At 36.7% G+C, this 13,508-nt stretch overlaps 1 protein-coding gene across 3 annotated transcripts in view; it reads left to right on the top strand.

Annotated features, from left to right (window-relative positions):
* The window catches only part of NR3C2 (nuclear receptor subfamily 3 group C member 2), a 226,345-nt gene that overhangs the window by 119,367 nt on the left and 93,470 nt on the right, over window positions 1–13,508 (top strand). For all 3 annotated transcript variants that reach the window (XM_026087509.1, XM_026087510.1, XM_026087508.1), the window contains one exon: window positions 7,473–7,612. In XM_026087509.1, coding sequence (XP_025943294.1) covers window positions 7,473–7,612 — 140 coding nt within the window. The remainder of the gene's footprint in view (window positions 1–7,472; window positions 7,613–13,508) is intronic.

Here is a 13,508-nt window from a genome sequence, read left to right on the forward strand (position 1 = left end):
ATACATTTTTTTAAAATCCTGAATGAATCTTTTTAAGTTTGGGGGGTTGGGAGAAAGGGCAGAGCCTTTTCTGTTACAAGTGTTTGTTAGAGATCATTTGTTAACATATTGAAGATCCAGGTATGAAAGTGGGATATATGACCTGTAGGCATCGCTAAATAAAGTAATTAAATGTGACAGCTGGAGTTGCTGAGGAAAGAAACCATATCATTTTGTAGTTTGCTCTCTCTTAACTGACTGTGCTTTCCTCTGATTTCTGTGTTTCATCTTAGTAAGCATTTCTTTAAAGAAAAAGGTATAAATACTAGATTAATTTTGTAAGCTATATTTTTGTAATAGAGTTGCAGTATCTGAAGTCCAAACAACAGAAAATTCTGTTTTGCAAAAGAATCTGTGATTTAAAAAAAAAAGCTTGAGACTATCTGTTAAATTAAATGTAGTATAAAAACTGTTTTTTTTTTCTTTTTTTCACTTTCTTAAAAATAGACCTTCAAAGTTATAGATGGTAAAAGAAGTTCATTCTGGTGAGATACTGATTCATTTTTTAATTACAATGAGCAGCAGTGATTGCCTGAGTTCTTCAGCATTACCTAAAACAAAACCAGCAAACAAAGCCATCCAATTAAGAGCTTCACGATTCTGTAGTTGGGATGCTTCAAAAATAATTGCTTTGTAGGGCAAGAAGGTGCCAGTTTCTGGCAGGTCGTTCTTCCTTAATTGAATTTCCTGAATATTTCAGTTGAATGGAAAAATATACTTTCAGTGGACATTTTTGTTATCTTTATTATTCTAGTAGACAGAAATCATTCAAAAAAAAATGAAATCTTTCCCTGACCACTTATTTCTTATGAACTGATACAGTACTCCAGATGCCCAAGTAAGCATAAACTACTTCGTGTTACACTTGGTGCCTAATATCACTGAAATATACACTTAGCTTCCCTAAAACATCCAGATCTTGTTGCTCAGGATGACTTCTGAGCCTTAAAAATCTTCTTAGCTTCCCCCCCCCCCCAATATGGATCCTGTTGTTTTATCCAAGGTAACATAGCCAGTTCTGTAATGTCAGTCTCCTTAACAGGAGTAGGATAAGGCTCAGAGAAGCTCAGTCAGCAGAATTTGCAGCTAGGTTATTTGGCAATTTGTATGCCTTGCTACCAAAGTTAGAGGGTAGGCGTTGCTGTGTCTGCATGCAGGAGTATTGTTGCTGAGGCTTAGGGGGGTTTGTTTGGTTTCTGTGTTCCTCCTTTAACTCAGCATTCATAGAAGTCCCATGTGACTGCCTTCTCTTCCTAAAATCTGATCATTTCATCTCTGTTTTTACTTCTCTATGCTTTCTTGGTCTGCTGACAAGAAGATTGGTTTATACAGTCTGACATTTAAGAAATACCATTTTCCAGTCTGCGAATCTGATTTACGCGAGTAGTTGTAGAAGAGAACCAGGGTACATTTCCTGCAGTGAAACTTTTTAAGAAAATCAAGCTGCACAAGATGAAACTGGTATTAGGAAATGGTAAATGCCACTGATAGAGACTGTGATAAAGATCTCTGTGTAGTGGACAAAATAATCTGTTATTTTGACCAGTATAACGTTTCCTAAATGACTACCAGAGTTGTCTTGGGCAGTGAAATTATGATGTCTGTGTGGACTTGCACAAAAATAATTGAAGGAATGTGAAGGAATGTGAAGAGGAGATGCTTATGCTGTGACCTTGGCTGGCTGAGTAAATGGCGAGTTAAGATCCTAGGAGAATTGGGCAGAGAAGCAACAAGTGGAAGGAAGCACCTCGGAATGCAATGTTAGCTGTAGGAACCATGAAAAATTCAGGAAAGATTTGGAAGGGGAAAAGAATACTCTTTCCAGTGTAGAGTTAACTTTGTGACTGGTCTCTGGTGTGCGAGCAGTGTGGGTGGCTGTGCTGCAGGGGTGAGCTCTGTGCTCCCAGGCACCGAGGGTGGCCCTGGGGCAACCCTCACCTGCGGGCTTCCCTTGGGTGCCTGAGTGGGACCCGCACTCTGGCCCCATGCTCAGCCAGACTAGCCAGATCACAGGTTTTGAAGTACCACTGAAATCCAGTATGCGGTTGTTGCTTTTGACCACGGGAGGGTTAGATTTGGTATCTGCATGTATTTCAGCGTCAACTGGGATGTGGTCAGGTGCCAGCCATTGGAAAAAGAGCTCTGTCTGTGACCCGGGGCTGTTCCGAGAAGCTGATCTGGAGTTTGCAGCTATTAAGGAATGAGATGACAGGCCAGAAAAAAGCCTGCTGGCAGGCTTCTGCATCTTGAATCTGCTAATTCTTCTTCCTCTTAAAGCTTTTTGATTTTTGGTGAAAATGTGATGCTGATCTTGAGTTCCTTTTGCTTTTGTTTTATTTTTATTTTATTCAGGTATATGCAGGTTCTTCTTCTACTTATTTTATAACCAGAAAATTTCTGTATCAAAAAGAAAAATCAATGTATGTGGAATTAAACAGGACTCATTTAGATCTAATAATAATAAAAGCACTTGGAACAAATTGGTTTGGGGTTCATATTGTGGCTTGTGCTTCTTTGGAAAGCTTTATTTTATTATCAGAGAGGAAAGGTTTGTTTAAACTTTGCTTCTGTATGACATCTGGTTTCGAAAGGATAATAACCTATATAATCAGCTTTTAAAATGCTGGATTATCTATGGTTTTATTGACTCTTCTTTACAAAATCTGTTATTTCTAATTAATTCTCCATATAACTATTACTAAAGCCAACTTGCAAAGACACAAATGAGTTTGATGGCAATGGCTAGTCAAGGTCAGTAATTAACTGCCAGCATTTGCACTGTTGAAGATAATAAATCAGGCTTATTTCTAATCACGTACCCTACAACGTGACAATTGCTGGTGGAGCCATCTAAGCAGCCATTTTACAAATCATTTAGAATATCCATTTGGCATCATTAAACTGTGCCCTTGGCTGTAAAATTGTTGTGATAAAACATGTATGTTCTGTTGAATTTCTTGTACTTGAGTCCTGCAGTATTTTTTTAGGTTGGAAATACAATGGTAGAGGTATAAAAGTAATAAACCCTAATCAGACTATAGAAACCACTGGTATCTAAAAGCAGTGATGAGTAGCCAGCAGATGAGCTAGGGCACCATATCATCTTTGTTGCGTTTTCAGTTAGAAGTTTATAATAAAGACAGATTGCTGTTCACAAGAAATTTTCTGGATCAGTAGTAGTCCATTGTCTAAAAGTTTGGGAATAGTTTTAGAAGAAAAATTTCCGTTTTTAATTGAGYGTTACCTGATACTGGATTATCGGTCTTTTTTAGTGAAGCACATGCTAATTATCTTGCTTATTTGGGGGGTTGGAAATTTTTGTGATTTCTTAAGCCTGATAAACATATGTCCTGTCCTCACGTATAATAGATAAGGCACATGCAATTCTTTCCTTCTAACCAAGTGATTACAGCTCTGTCTTGATGCCCCAGTTCTGACATTGCAAACATTTTATTACTGAGCACTGAAAGGTATTTCCAGACTGCAAACTATTGTAAAATTTCCCGTATATTAATAAAGTACCAAATTTATAAGAGTGAAGACAGGCGAGCTCTCAGCTATGTGGTCGGTGGGTTTTGGCAAGAATAAACTTCATCTGATGCTCTTGGTGAATGGGTCTTTGAGCTAAGAACAAGGTAGCTCTGCACAAACATTACATTCCCTGTTCTTATTATAGGTAGCTCAATTTGCTGTTTTAAAACTGTTAAGTGTCCGAGCAATACTTGTCAGTCGTTAATTTGGACTTGGGCAAATGTATAATAGCAGTGTTTTCACTTGGTCTGAAGATTAAAAGACTCGGTCCTGCTGTACCCTGTCGATGTCATTCGATTTAGGGTGTCATTCAAATACATATTTGGCAGTAGCCCAATTGTTGTCCAAGAAATCAATTATAAAGTTCTCGATCTTTGTTTATAGTATCAGTTCTTATTTGGACCAACTGTTATATTTTTCAAAAGACAGAATGATGTATTACATAACAAAACTTTTCACCTGGATGCTAAGAGTCAAACTGATCTACAAAGAAAGAATTAAAATTAAGTTAAGGTATACACTTGTTATAATCTACTGAATTCAGTGTCTTGTTTTTATCTGTTAAGTGTTACCTGCCTGTAGCTTTCTCCAAATTCCAATTTACTGTAGGATTGCATACTTGCAATATGTGGGATTTTTCTAAGGGAAACTAACTAAAAGGGAAATATTTAAGTAGGATAGAGCATGCATGAAAAGTAGGGCTATTTTAGTGGAGTGTTTATCTCTATAAATATAATAGGGTATAGAGCTATATTGAATAATTAAGTAATTGATTTAATAAAAGTGATAAACAAATGTGTTTGTGTCATTAAAGCTGAATATCTGGCCTTGAATTGAGGGCAGGGGGATAGTTTCTTCACCAACCAGATCTTGATGCAAATCTCATTCACTATGGCCAAGTCATTAAGAAAAGAATGTCAGTGTGAATATAAAAGGGATTTAGGAGGAAAAAGTGTAATGATCTGTTCAACCCTTATTGAGAAAAGAACAGCTTCCATGGAGAGAATGACTAAATTTGAGGTTTAGCAATATGATTTGAACATAATTTTAGAACTCAGCATTTTATTATTTTCATGAATGTGCAAACAGCACTGTACCTCCTGTATGTAGTAATATAACTGCATTTTAAATTGGAAAATATTTTGGTGTGGCATGGATGAAAAAGAACATAAATTTAAAAAAAACAAGCAAGGCGCTGTTTGGTAGTATGCAGTGAGAACTTAAGCTGGCAAAAGTTGGTGGAGATTTAAGTACCAACAGCTAATTTCAAAGCTTCTTTGCAATAGAGTGGGAATTGCTCTGTGTTGGATGTTCCTTTTCGGAGTAAAAATATCTCATCTGTATTTTAACCTATTTCACTTTTGAACTGATTAAAATGATGTATGGAAGTAAATTGCGTTTTATTCCAGAATATTAAGCGTCTAACTGTGATGCTGTTGCTGAATAGTTGAATATATGCTTTATATTCAAGCTGTACCTGTATCTTTCAGCTGTATTCAAGCCCTTCGTCTAGATAAGTGCTGTATAGAATATGCTATAGATAATGTCCTAGGTAGGCATTTAATGACAGTCATGGATCAGCTGCTGTCTCAATTTGTCTTCACTGTTTTTTTAACCTAACAATTCTAAAGAATAGCTTATATTAAAAAAAAAATGCTCCCCCACCATCTGCAAATCTTACATGACAATTTATTTTCAACTGAAAATAAGAAATACACACACACACACACGTGTATATATTTGTTCTAAAATGCTATTGTGATATTCTGGAACCTTCTCTTTCTCCATAGGAGGAGCTCTCTCACTGAATTACCTTTCTTTAGGTATAAAAAGAAAAAAAATTGCATAGACTTTTTTTGGGGTAGAAAGACTATGCATTATGGCAGTCATATGGTAAGAAAATTTTTGCTGGTTTTAAGAAGAAATGGGAACATGCAGCATCAAAATTGGAAATGCCTCAAGGCATTACAGTGGAATGTCAGAATTGAAATGTTTAATTTTTCAGACAAAAGATTGCAGTTTGCAGTGAAAAAGCAAAAAAAAAAATCATTTTGAAGGAGTTAGCTTTCCGAGCTATTGACATTTTTTCTAGAAAGCAGATGCCTTTTGAAGAATTTTGCTTAATGAGAGGCTTTTTTTCACACAGTAAGAACTGTGTTGGAGGGGGAAGAGGGGTTTTTACCCATGTCCCATTCTTAGCCTAAACGAATCAAAATGTAAAGCTAAAATACAACACTGAATAAGTAATTCTGTTAAATCCTGAGGTACCTGCCTTTTCTTACAGAGATATTAATACAGTGTGCCTAGATATGACTGTGACTTGAGCAAAGAAAACTTTTTTTAACCCATATTTGGTGAGACTTTCCTTTGTCTCTCTAATAGACGAGCTAATGCCATCACCTAGCAATTATCAAATAGTGTTATGTTATGTAATGAAAGTATAAATAGCATAAGGAATAAAACTAGGAAATCTAACAGACTAGAAAGCAGACGAGAAGTACTATTTTGAACATTTTGATTAGTATGTGAACACTGTCTTTTAAAAGCTATTTGCTTTGGATGTTACAGTAAAGCTGCAAGCCAGGAGACTTGTGGTTCTTGATCTAGAGTGACATTCGTTCTGTGTCCCTGGATAAATTGTTTGACCTCTTTATAGCTCTTTAAAGGAAAATATAAAGTAAAAAAAGGCAGAGTGTGCATACTTGAAATTTCCTAAGCAAACTGGTTATCTTATGTTTGAATTATGTTTTTATCTTATGTTTGAATTCAATACCTGTGAACTTTGTTTTCCAATGACCGACTGACAAATACTCTGTGACCTGCAGTTTGAACTATCGAATTATTTCACCACTGGCGTAAAATTTTTCAGGGTTGTTTTCGTAATTGTTTGACAGCATTCAAAATGATAATATATAAAGAAATGCAAGAGGTCATATCTGCCAGGAGAAGAAAGGCTACACTGAAGGAAAGATTCTCCTCAGCCCTTCCAAGGCGTGGGAGGGATCCAAAGCTTTCTTCTCCTTTAATCTGGCACATTTCTCCAAGCATGCAGATTTTATTAGGGTGCCATTTCCAGTTCCCCAGGGAAGGAGGGAGGGAGGAGACTCACTGCATCATGAAATGAGTGAGTTGTTTTTGAAGAAGTTGTTTTTGTCTTTTAGAGCTGCCAATGGAAAATATTTCCTAAAGATATCTTCAGAGAGTCATGGTTAAAAACCCCACAACAAAAATACACCATGTTTTAACAATGTGGTACATAGTTGAAGCTGGGTTTGCAAGATGCATCAGTCTCTAAAACTTCAGAATGTTTTCCAAACCCCCTTCTTTTCTGGCACCTATGGTACTATAGAAAGATACTGTATGCTTGTAGAACATAAAAATGTTTCAGAGCTGCTTCAGAGTTTAAGCTGTTCGATTACAGAAATATTAGATACAAGCTCAAGGTAGTAAGCCAGGATGCAAACAAGAGAGTGCATACCAGCTCACTCCACTACTCCGTAAAATTGTCTTAGCAGTTTTATTATGGGTATACTTTAACTATAAAGGCTTGAAAGAAAAATAAACAAAGCAAAAAGAAGAAGAAAATTTGTAGTTATGTGGTCATTGACAGAGTGGTTTGTTTTTGTTCTTTATTTCCAGTTTTAATCATCTGCCCTTGTGATAACTTCTCACGTTAGCATTGATAGATTATGGATGTTTTAAAACAGACTTATTTACTAATTAAAGCAACTCATGTATTCAACCAGGCATTGCCAGTAAGAGTTGTGGTTTCCTAATTGTTAGGTACTCTGAGCAATATACCTGTTGTAAATTCTTAACTGACCTTTGCCTTATGGCAAGTGTGATTTGAAATAGTCATAACTGTTTTGTGTTTTTGTTTGTTTGGTTTTTTTCCCCTCTAGCTCTTCACTGAGAAGTGTATCAACTGGATCTTCAAGACCTTCCAAAGTGTGTTTGGTGTGCGGAGATGAGGCATCTGGATGTCATTATGGGGTAGTTACATGTGGCAGCTGTAAAGTTTTCTTCAAGAGAGCAGTAGAAGGTAAAAAAACACAAAACAAAAACCACCACCAACAACAAAAACAAGACAAAATATGTGCGTAGAGTTTTTTACACACACACACACACACACATTTTCCCTGTAGGTTTTCTCCTGTTGATGAAGTTCTATGTCATTAATATGAAACAAGAATATTTGTTGAATGGACTCCAATTGCATGTGGTATTATGAATGTAGAATATGCCGTGATGTTTTCTAATGTACACCCTTTTAAAATAATGTATGGTGTCACTTTATGCCACTACTTAATCAAGGTTCTGCTCCTTCCCCCCCAATCTGTGACTTTTTTAAAATTTCTATTGGGCATGAATACAATTGATGTAAACATGCTCCTGCCTCTCCTGTACCAGAGGATGAATAGGGATGTCTCATCATGCTTTGACAGCCTTTTATGGCAGCACGATTTGCTCAGGTCAGTTATCTACCTGTGCGTATCTCTGGTGCTTTGGACTCATTTATGCATCTCTTTATCTGTCGGCAAAAGAGAAGTGGCTTTATGGTACTGCAGTGGTTTGGTAAGGAAGCAGGAACTGATCGTCATGCATCTCTTAGAGATCATGATGCTCTACTCCTTCATTAAGGACTAGGACTTTGTATTTTAATAGCTTTGTCATCACACAAGTGCTTAGCTGACATCTCCCTATTCCATGTTAGTTATGGCATAGCTAGTCTTTCCTGGGTGCCATGATGGAGAGAAGTCAGTTAAGATTACTTAGAGTGCTGCAGGACATCTAGTGGGGTTTGCCTCTCTATGACTTGGGTTATTAAAATAAAAGAAAATGTTTTACCTTTAGAGACTTTGTAAGCAACTTCTTCAAGTGATAAAAATAAGTTTTTAATACGTGATTAAGAGTTCATGATACATAAAGAGTATAAGTACTCTTTACATAAATACTATTTACATAAATACTGTATGACTTTTTGACATCTTTGCTGTTGAGATGTTCTTATAAACCACTGGACTATATTTATTCATTTATTTTGATGAAGAAAAAACCTAGAAGGAAGAAAATAGGTTCTTAACATGGTGTCCAGCTTGTGCCCTGAGAAGAGAGATGCAGTGTGTGATGTGATTAATTTCTTCTGTGGCCTTTAAATCTACTACTGGTAGCAGTAAGGATTTATCTCTCTGTTAAGTAGACCTGGAGGACTTGGGGATACAGCGCGTCAAGTCCTCTTGTAGTTTCTATCCCATCTATCTTCAAAATGTGTCAAGCTAATTGAAATAAACTTTCCAAGGTTATAAAGACATGGAAAATGTTTCCCCCTTCTGAAAGCATTTTCTCTTACTGTTGTGCAGTAGCTAACCACGATGCTCTCGTTCCCTAACTTTGGGGTTAAGTTTTTAGTGACTTAATGTACTACATGAACTGGAAAACATGATTTAGTTTTAGTGATTTCCTCCTTGTGCCCCCACCCCAAATCTTGATGAATGGACATTAGGACAAACAGGTCTAAGTTGGTCTTGGATGTAAAATATGCATGTTGAGAGATTTGGGGGGGGGGGGTTGTTTGTTTGTTTTTTAACGCACTCACATACCCCTACTGTGTGAGGTGGGTGATAGCACCTTTTGTTAGATTTCTTCCTCCTTCCCTGCCTTCCAAGAAAGCTTCCTTCCCAGTCTTAAGTCACCATAATTTCAAGGTCCTAGTTCTCTACATTTGCCTTCTGTCTCACGTTTGATGTCCTTTCTGAGATAATTTGATAGATATCCATATCCTACTTTACAGAAATTTCTGAAAATTTTTGGAGGATTCCCTTTAGGAGATAACAAAGCACTAAGATTAGGTTTTGACATCTCAGAATCCAAAATTGTTAAGATAGGATTACTTTGTAATCAGGCATAAAAATCTGTATAAAGATGTAGCTGTTATGAGTAATTACAGCTAGGCAAAAAAACCTCCAGCACCCCCCTCCAATTCTGTTTTCCCTAATGATTGAAGATTAAATTGGTATAAAATGTATTTTTAGAATTATTATATTCATATATGGGTTCCAACCTGTGGTATATGAACACTGCCCAGCTGCTTGATATGCACATGACTGTGAGGTCTTGATGCTGCCAGTCATGGTGGTGTTACACAAATAGTGCAAGTTTGGCACCACTTTTATATATTTTTATATATGTTTCAATATATATATGTTTCAGATAAAATTATTTGAAAATGTTTCTTTTTGTATGACTTTTTCAGTGTTGGTAGAATAGGGCTTGATACATTTCAGTAAAATTTTGAATTTCAGCTTCAATCTTCCTGTTTTTTGTCATCTTTTTAAAGGTTCTTGTGGGATTCCACAAGTCATAACGTTGAGCATAAAAGTAAGCTGTAGAATATTAGCAAGAAAAGGTTAAAGGAATTAAGAAATCATACTCTTTCAAAAGTGGTATCCACCTCCAGTTTTTATCAAAATGATAGCTAAATTTCATGCCATTTTGAACAGAGTAACTCTCCTCCCTGAAAGGGAGGAGCCTTTTTGTTCATCAGTTTCTGCTGGTTAAATGAAAGTTTTATTTATTTTAGTTTAAAAAATTATATACTGCTAGGCCTTCAAAAGATTCAGTGGGACGGAAATCCTGGGAGAGAGCAGCTGGTGTTCAGGTGGAAGAACAAGGGGGATAGATACAAATGGTGTCAAAAAGCATGGAAACAAACAGAAATAAGGAAGATTTGGAGAAAGGGAATGTTGCATGCCACCCAGTTGTTCTGCTCTTAAATAGAATTGTTAACTTGTTGTGAGGCCACCTTGAACAGCTTTTGTGTGCTAATTGCCTTGTGTTCCCCTGAAATATCATAAAACAGCCAGATTGTAACGGGAAAGGACAATTGCATTGAAATTTAGAAACAAAACAAAAAAAATCTACAACAACAAAGAGATTAAAGCTTGTATTTTCAATTTCCAAATCTGGGAATCATGTCCTCAGTGGATCTTATTTTTCTGGACTTGCACAAAATGTATTAAATTTAAGAGAAGGAGATTTTAGGCAAACAAGTATTAACATGGGTTTATTGCTGACAGTTTTAAGTAATTCAGACAGAATTCATTGCAGGAATGTAAATTATGGAAGTGCAAAATTTTGGTATCAAATAAGCTTGAACTTTTTGCTGAAGTGACGTGATGAACAGGAGTCTGGTATGAAGATATGTGGCTGTGTCATTAGAATAAATTCAATCTGCCTTGCAAATACTAAAGTCCTTTAACCACATAACTGTTGATAAATGTACACTGTAAGAGTTAAGAGACATTTCGGTGCATGAATTTAGATTTTCTAAAAAGGTAATTTGATTTTGAAATTTCCAAGTTTTATAATTTTTTCCCCCTGGAATAAGAATATTGTGTGACTTTCTAAATTACAGACATTGTCCATCATAAAATTATTTCTACTTAGTTTGTGTTAAATAGCAGAGTCATATGTTGAAAAGGTACTAACTATACTATACTATGAGGGAACCTAAAGCACCTGGCCAGTCTTATTTTCTCTATTTACACTGAACTAGCTTTCTCTAAGGAGAGTAAAAGCTTGAAGTCAGCAGTCGCAAGCTGTTCTTGTGTAGGCTTTGCATTTTTATTCTTCATTTGTTCAAGTTCCAGAGAAGCATGAAGTAATCTGTCCTAAATGACAATTGTATTGCATTTTAAATCTCTGAAGTTAATCTTTTACTCTTCTTTTGGCCTGAATGTAAGAAAAGAGGAAGGCAGATTGTCACCTCCAAATGGTGCTAAAGGCTACAGCAAAAATGACTGTTGTCTTCCAGTTGTTTTTCATATTTGCTGGGAGATTTCTGGCTACTTAAAGTGGAGGAATTAACAGTTTATGTCATATTAGTTATACTGAAGCTTGTCCTTATTTTCTTTAAATAGAAAGAAGCGGTGTTCAATAAATTTCAGATTTGTTGTTGATTTCTGCTTCAAAGGATTTGCATTAAGGCTAGTTCTGTTATTTTATATCAGAAATGTAGATCTCCTGCCTCTGAGGTAGAAACGTAGTCACAGAAGGAGGTTCTAGGGTTGCATTTCTTTTTTTACCTGAACTTTTGTTATTTGTCTATTTGAAGTAGGGGGAAATTTGGCTGAAGGAAGTTCTTTCAAAGTCTAATCTGATACCGTCTTATTTGAATGGCTTACTGAATATAAGAAATAAGTCATATGCACCTCCACGAGCAGGATAGTAACAAAGAAATTGTACCTTTGCTGAATGTTTGAACAGCGGGTTATCCAAGACTTCCCTTCAATAGTGGAAGAGATGAAGTTTCTTGTGTAACAATCTGTAAAGACTATGCACAACTGTGAGAACCAAGATTGCCTCAAAGCTAGGGTTACGGAAGAGAAGTGGCATTCTTCATTTGTCTTCGTGCCAGACCACTTTGAGAACATAGGAATAAAATAACCTGGGCAGCAAGATGCAGAGGCCCAACCCACCAGTTGCTCGGGGTAGCTCTGAGGCTGCTGTGCAAGCCACCGAGGCTAATCGTCTTGCCATAACCAAAATGATCCAGTAGCCTTCTAGAGAATCATCTTAGCATGAAGGATTGCAAACTGTTGCCAGCTTCAAAATTCACTAGTAAATAAATTCAGTTCTTTGGTAAGCAAAGGCACTGTGCAGCCATTTGACAGTGGGCCAGATACATAATATCCCACGGATGCTCTTTTTTCAGAAGTGCTCTGTTGTCTCTCTTTCCAGAAGGCACCACAAGAGGGGCAGTGGTATGCCAGGCTTAATGTTTTTTTCAGAAGCAGGTAATCTTCCTATCGCTTTCCCATGCGCTGTGTATAAAGACACTTCCAAAAGTTCAATGTCTCCAAGTAGGAATTAAAGGGAAGTTAAAACCTCTTTCTGTGTCTCCTAAAATTTTCATCTGAATTGGGGTGGAAAAAATATCAAGCTAGGAGAATTTAAATGCCAGAATACCTAGCCCTTGAATAATTTGCTTAATTAGCATAACTTAAAGTTTTAATAACATACTCCTGATGAACAGAAAAGGCTCCCTTTTTTGTCATTTAAAGAAAGAATATTTTTTATGCTGTAGAAGCTGAATTTGAGACATTATAGAAATGTTTTCCCCACTGTTTTGTAATGTGTATACCCATGGATTTTATAGGTCTGTATTACTAGAACTAATTATGTATACAGTTCTTCACCATGGCACTCTCTCCACTCTTCTGTTCATTCACTATAATGGAGTCAGTGTTTTTCCATCACAGGCTGCAATTTTCATTTTATCCACTTTTATAAGATCAGTGACCTCTCTAAATTCAACATCACTCAGTATAAATGTCCATATGTTTTCATAGAAATTTCTGTGTGGGATTTGAAGTTGACTCTGTTCCTGACCTGTTACAAGAATCTGTTTTACACCCTATCAAACAGCAATATTAGGTGAAGAGCAAGCAGATGGGTGATCTGCTGAGGGCAAGTGAGCTGGTCAAATTCATGCGGCAGCTGCTACTCTGCTTGATATGCTATGTTTAATAGGTGTAAAATAAAATTTAAAAAATTTAGTCTTTGTAGATTTGAAGCTGCCACCAGACTTCCATGCTTTCATAGACATAAAGACTCCCTCTTTTTCACTCTGGCAGGCAGTACTGCTCAGTGAATTGAAGTCTTTTATTATTTCCTGCACCTGATTGGCTTTAGTTACTAAGAGCTCAGCATTTAGGAGGCTGGTAGGAGAAAGGAGCCAGAAATGTTTGCAGTGGGACCCCAAAAAGGTGGGGGGGGGGCGGGGGGAGCAGGCAGCTAAAAGGCTGACACAAATGAAGGAAAGCTTAATTAAGGATGGAGCATGTATTACAATAGAATACTTGAAAGCCAGGGAGGAAAAGGTGTCTGTGTGACTGTTGGACATATGTGACCTGCATGACAAACTATGATTGAAGCTC

The sequence above is a fragment of the Apteryx rowi genome, unplaced genomic scaffold (assembly GCF_003343035.1).
Source record: "Apteryx rowi isolate R43461 unplaced genomic scaffold, aptRow1 scaffold_72, whole genome shotgun sequence".
NCBI classification, from domain to species: Eukaryota; Metazoa; Chordata; class Aves; order Apterygiformes; family Apterygidae; genus Apteryx; species Apteryx rowi.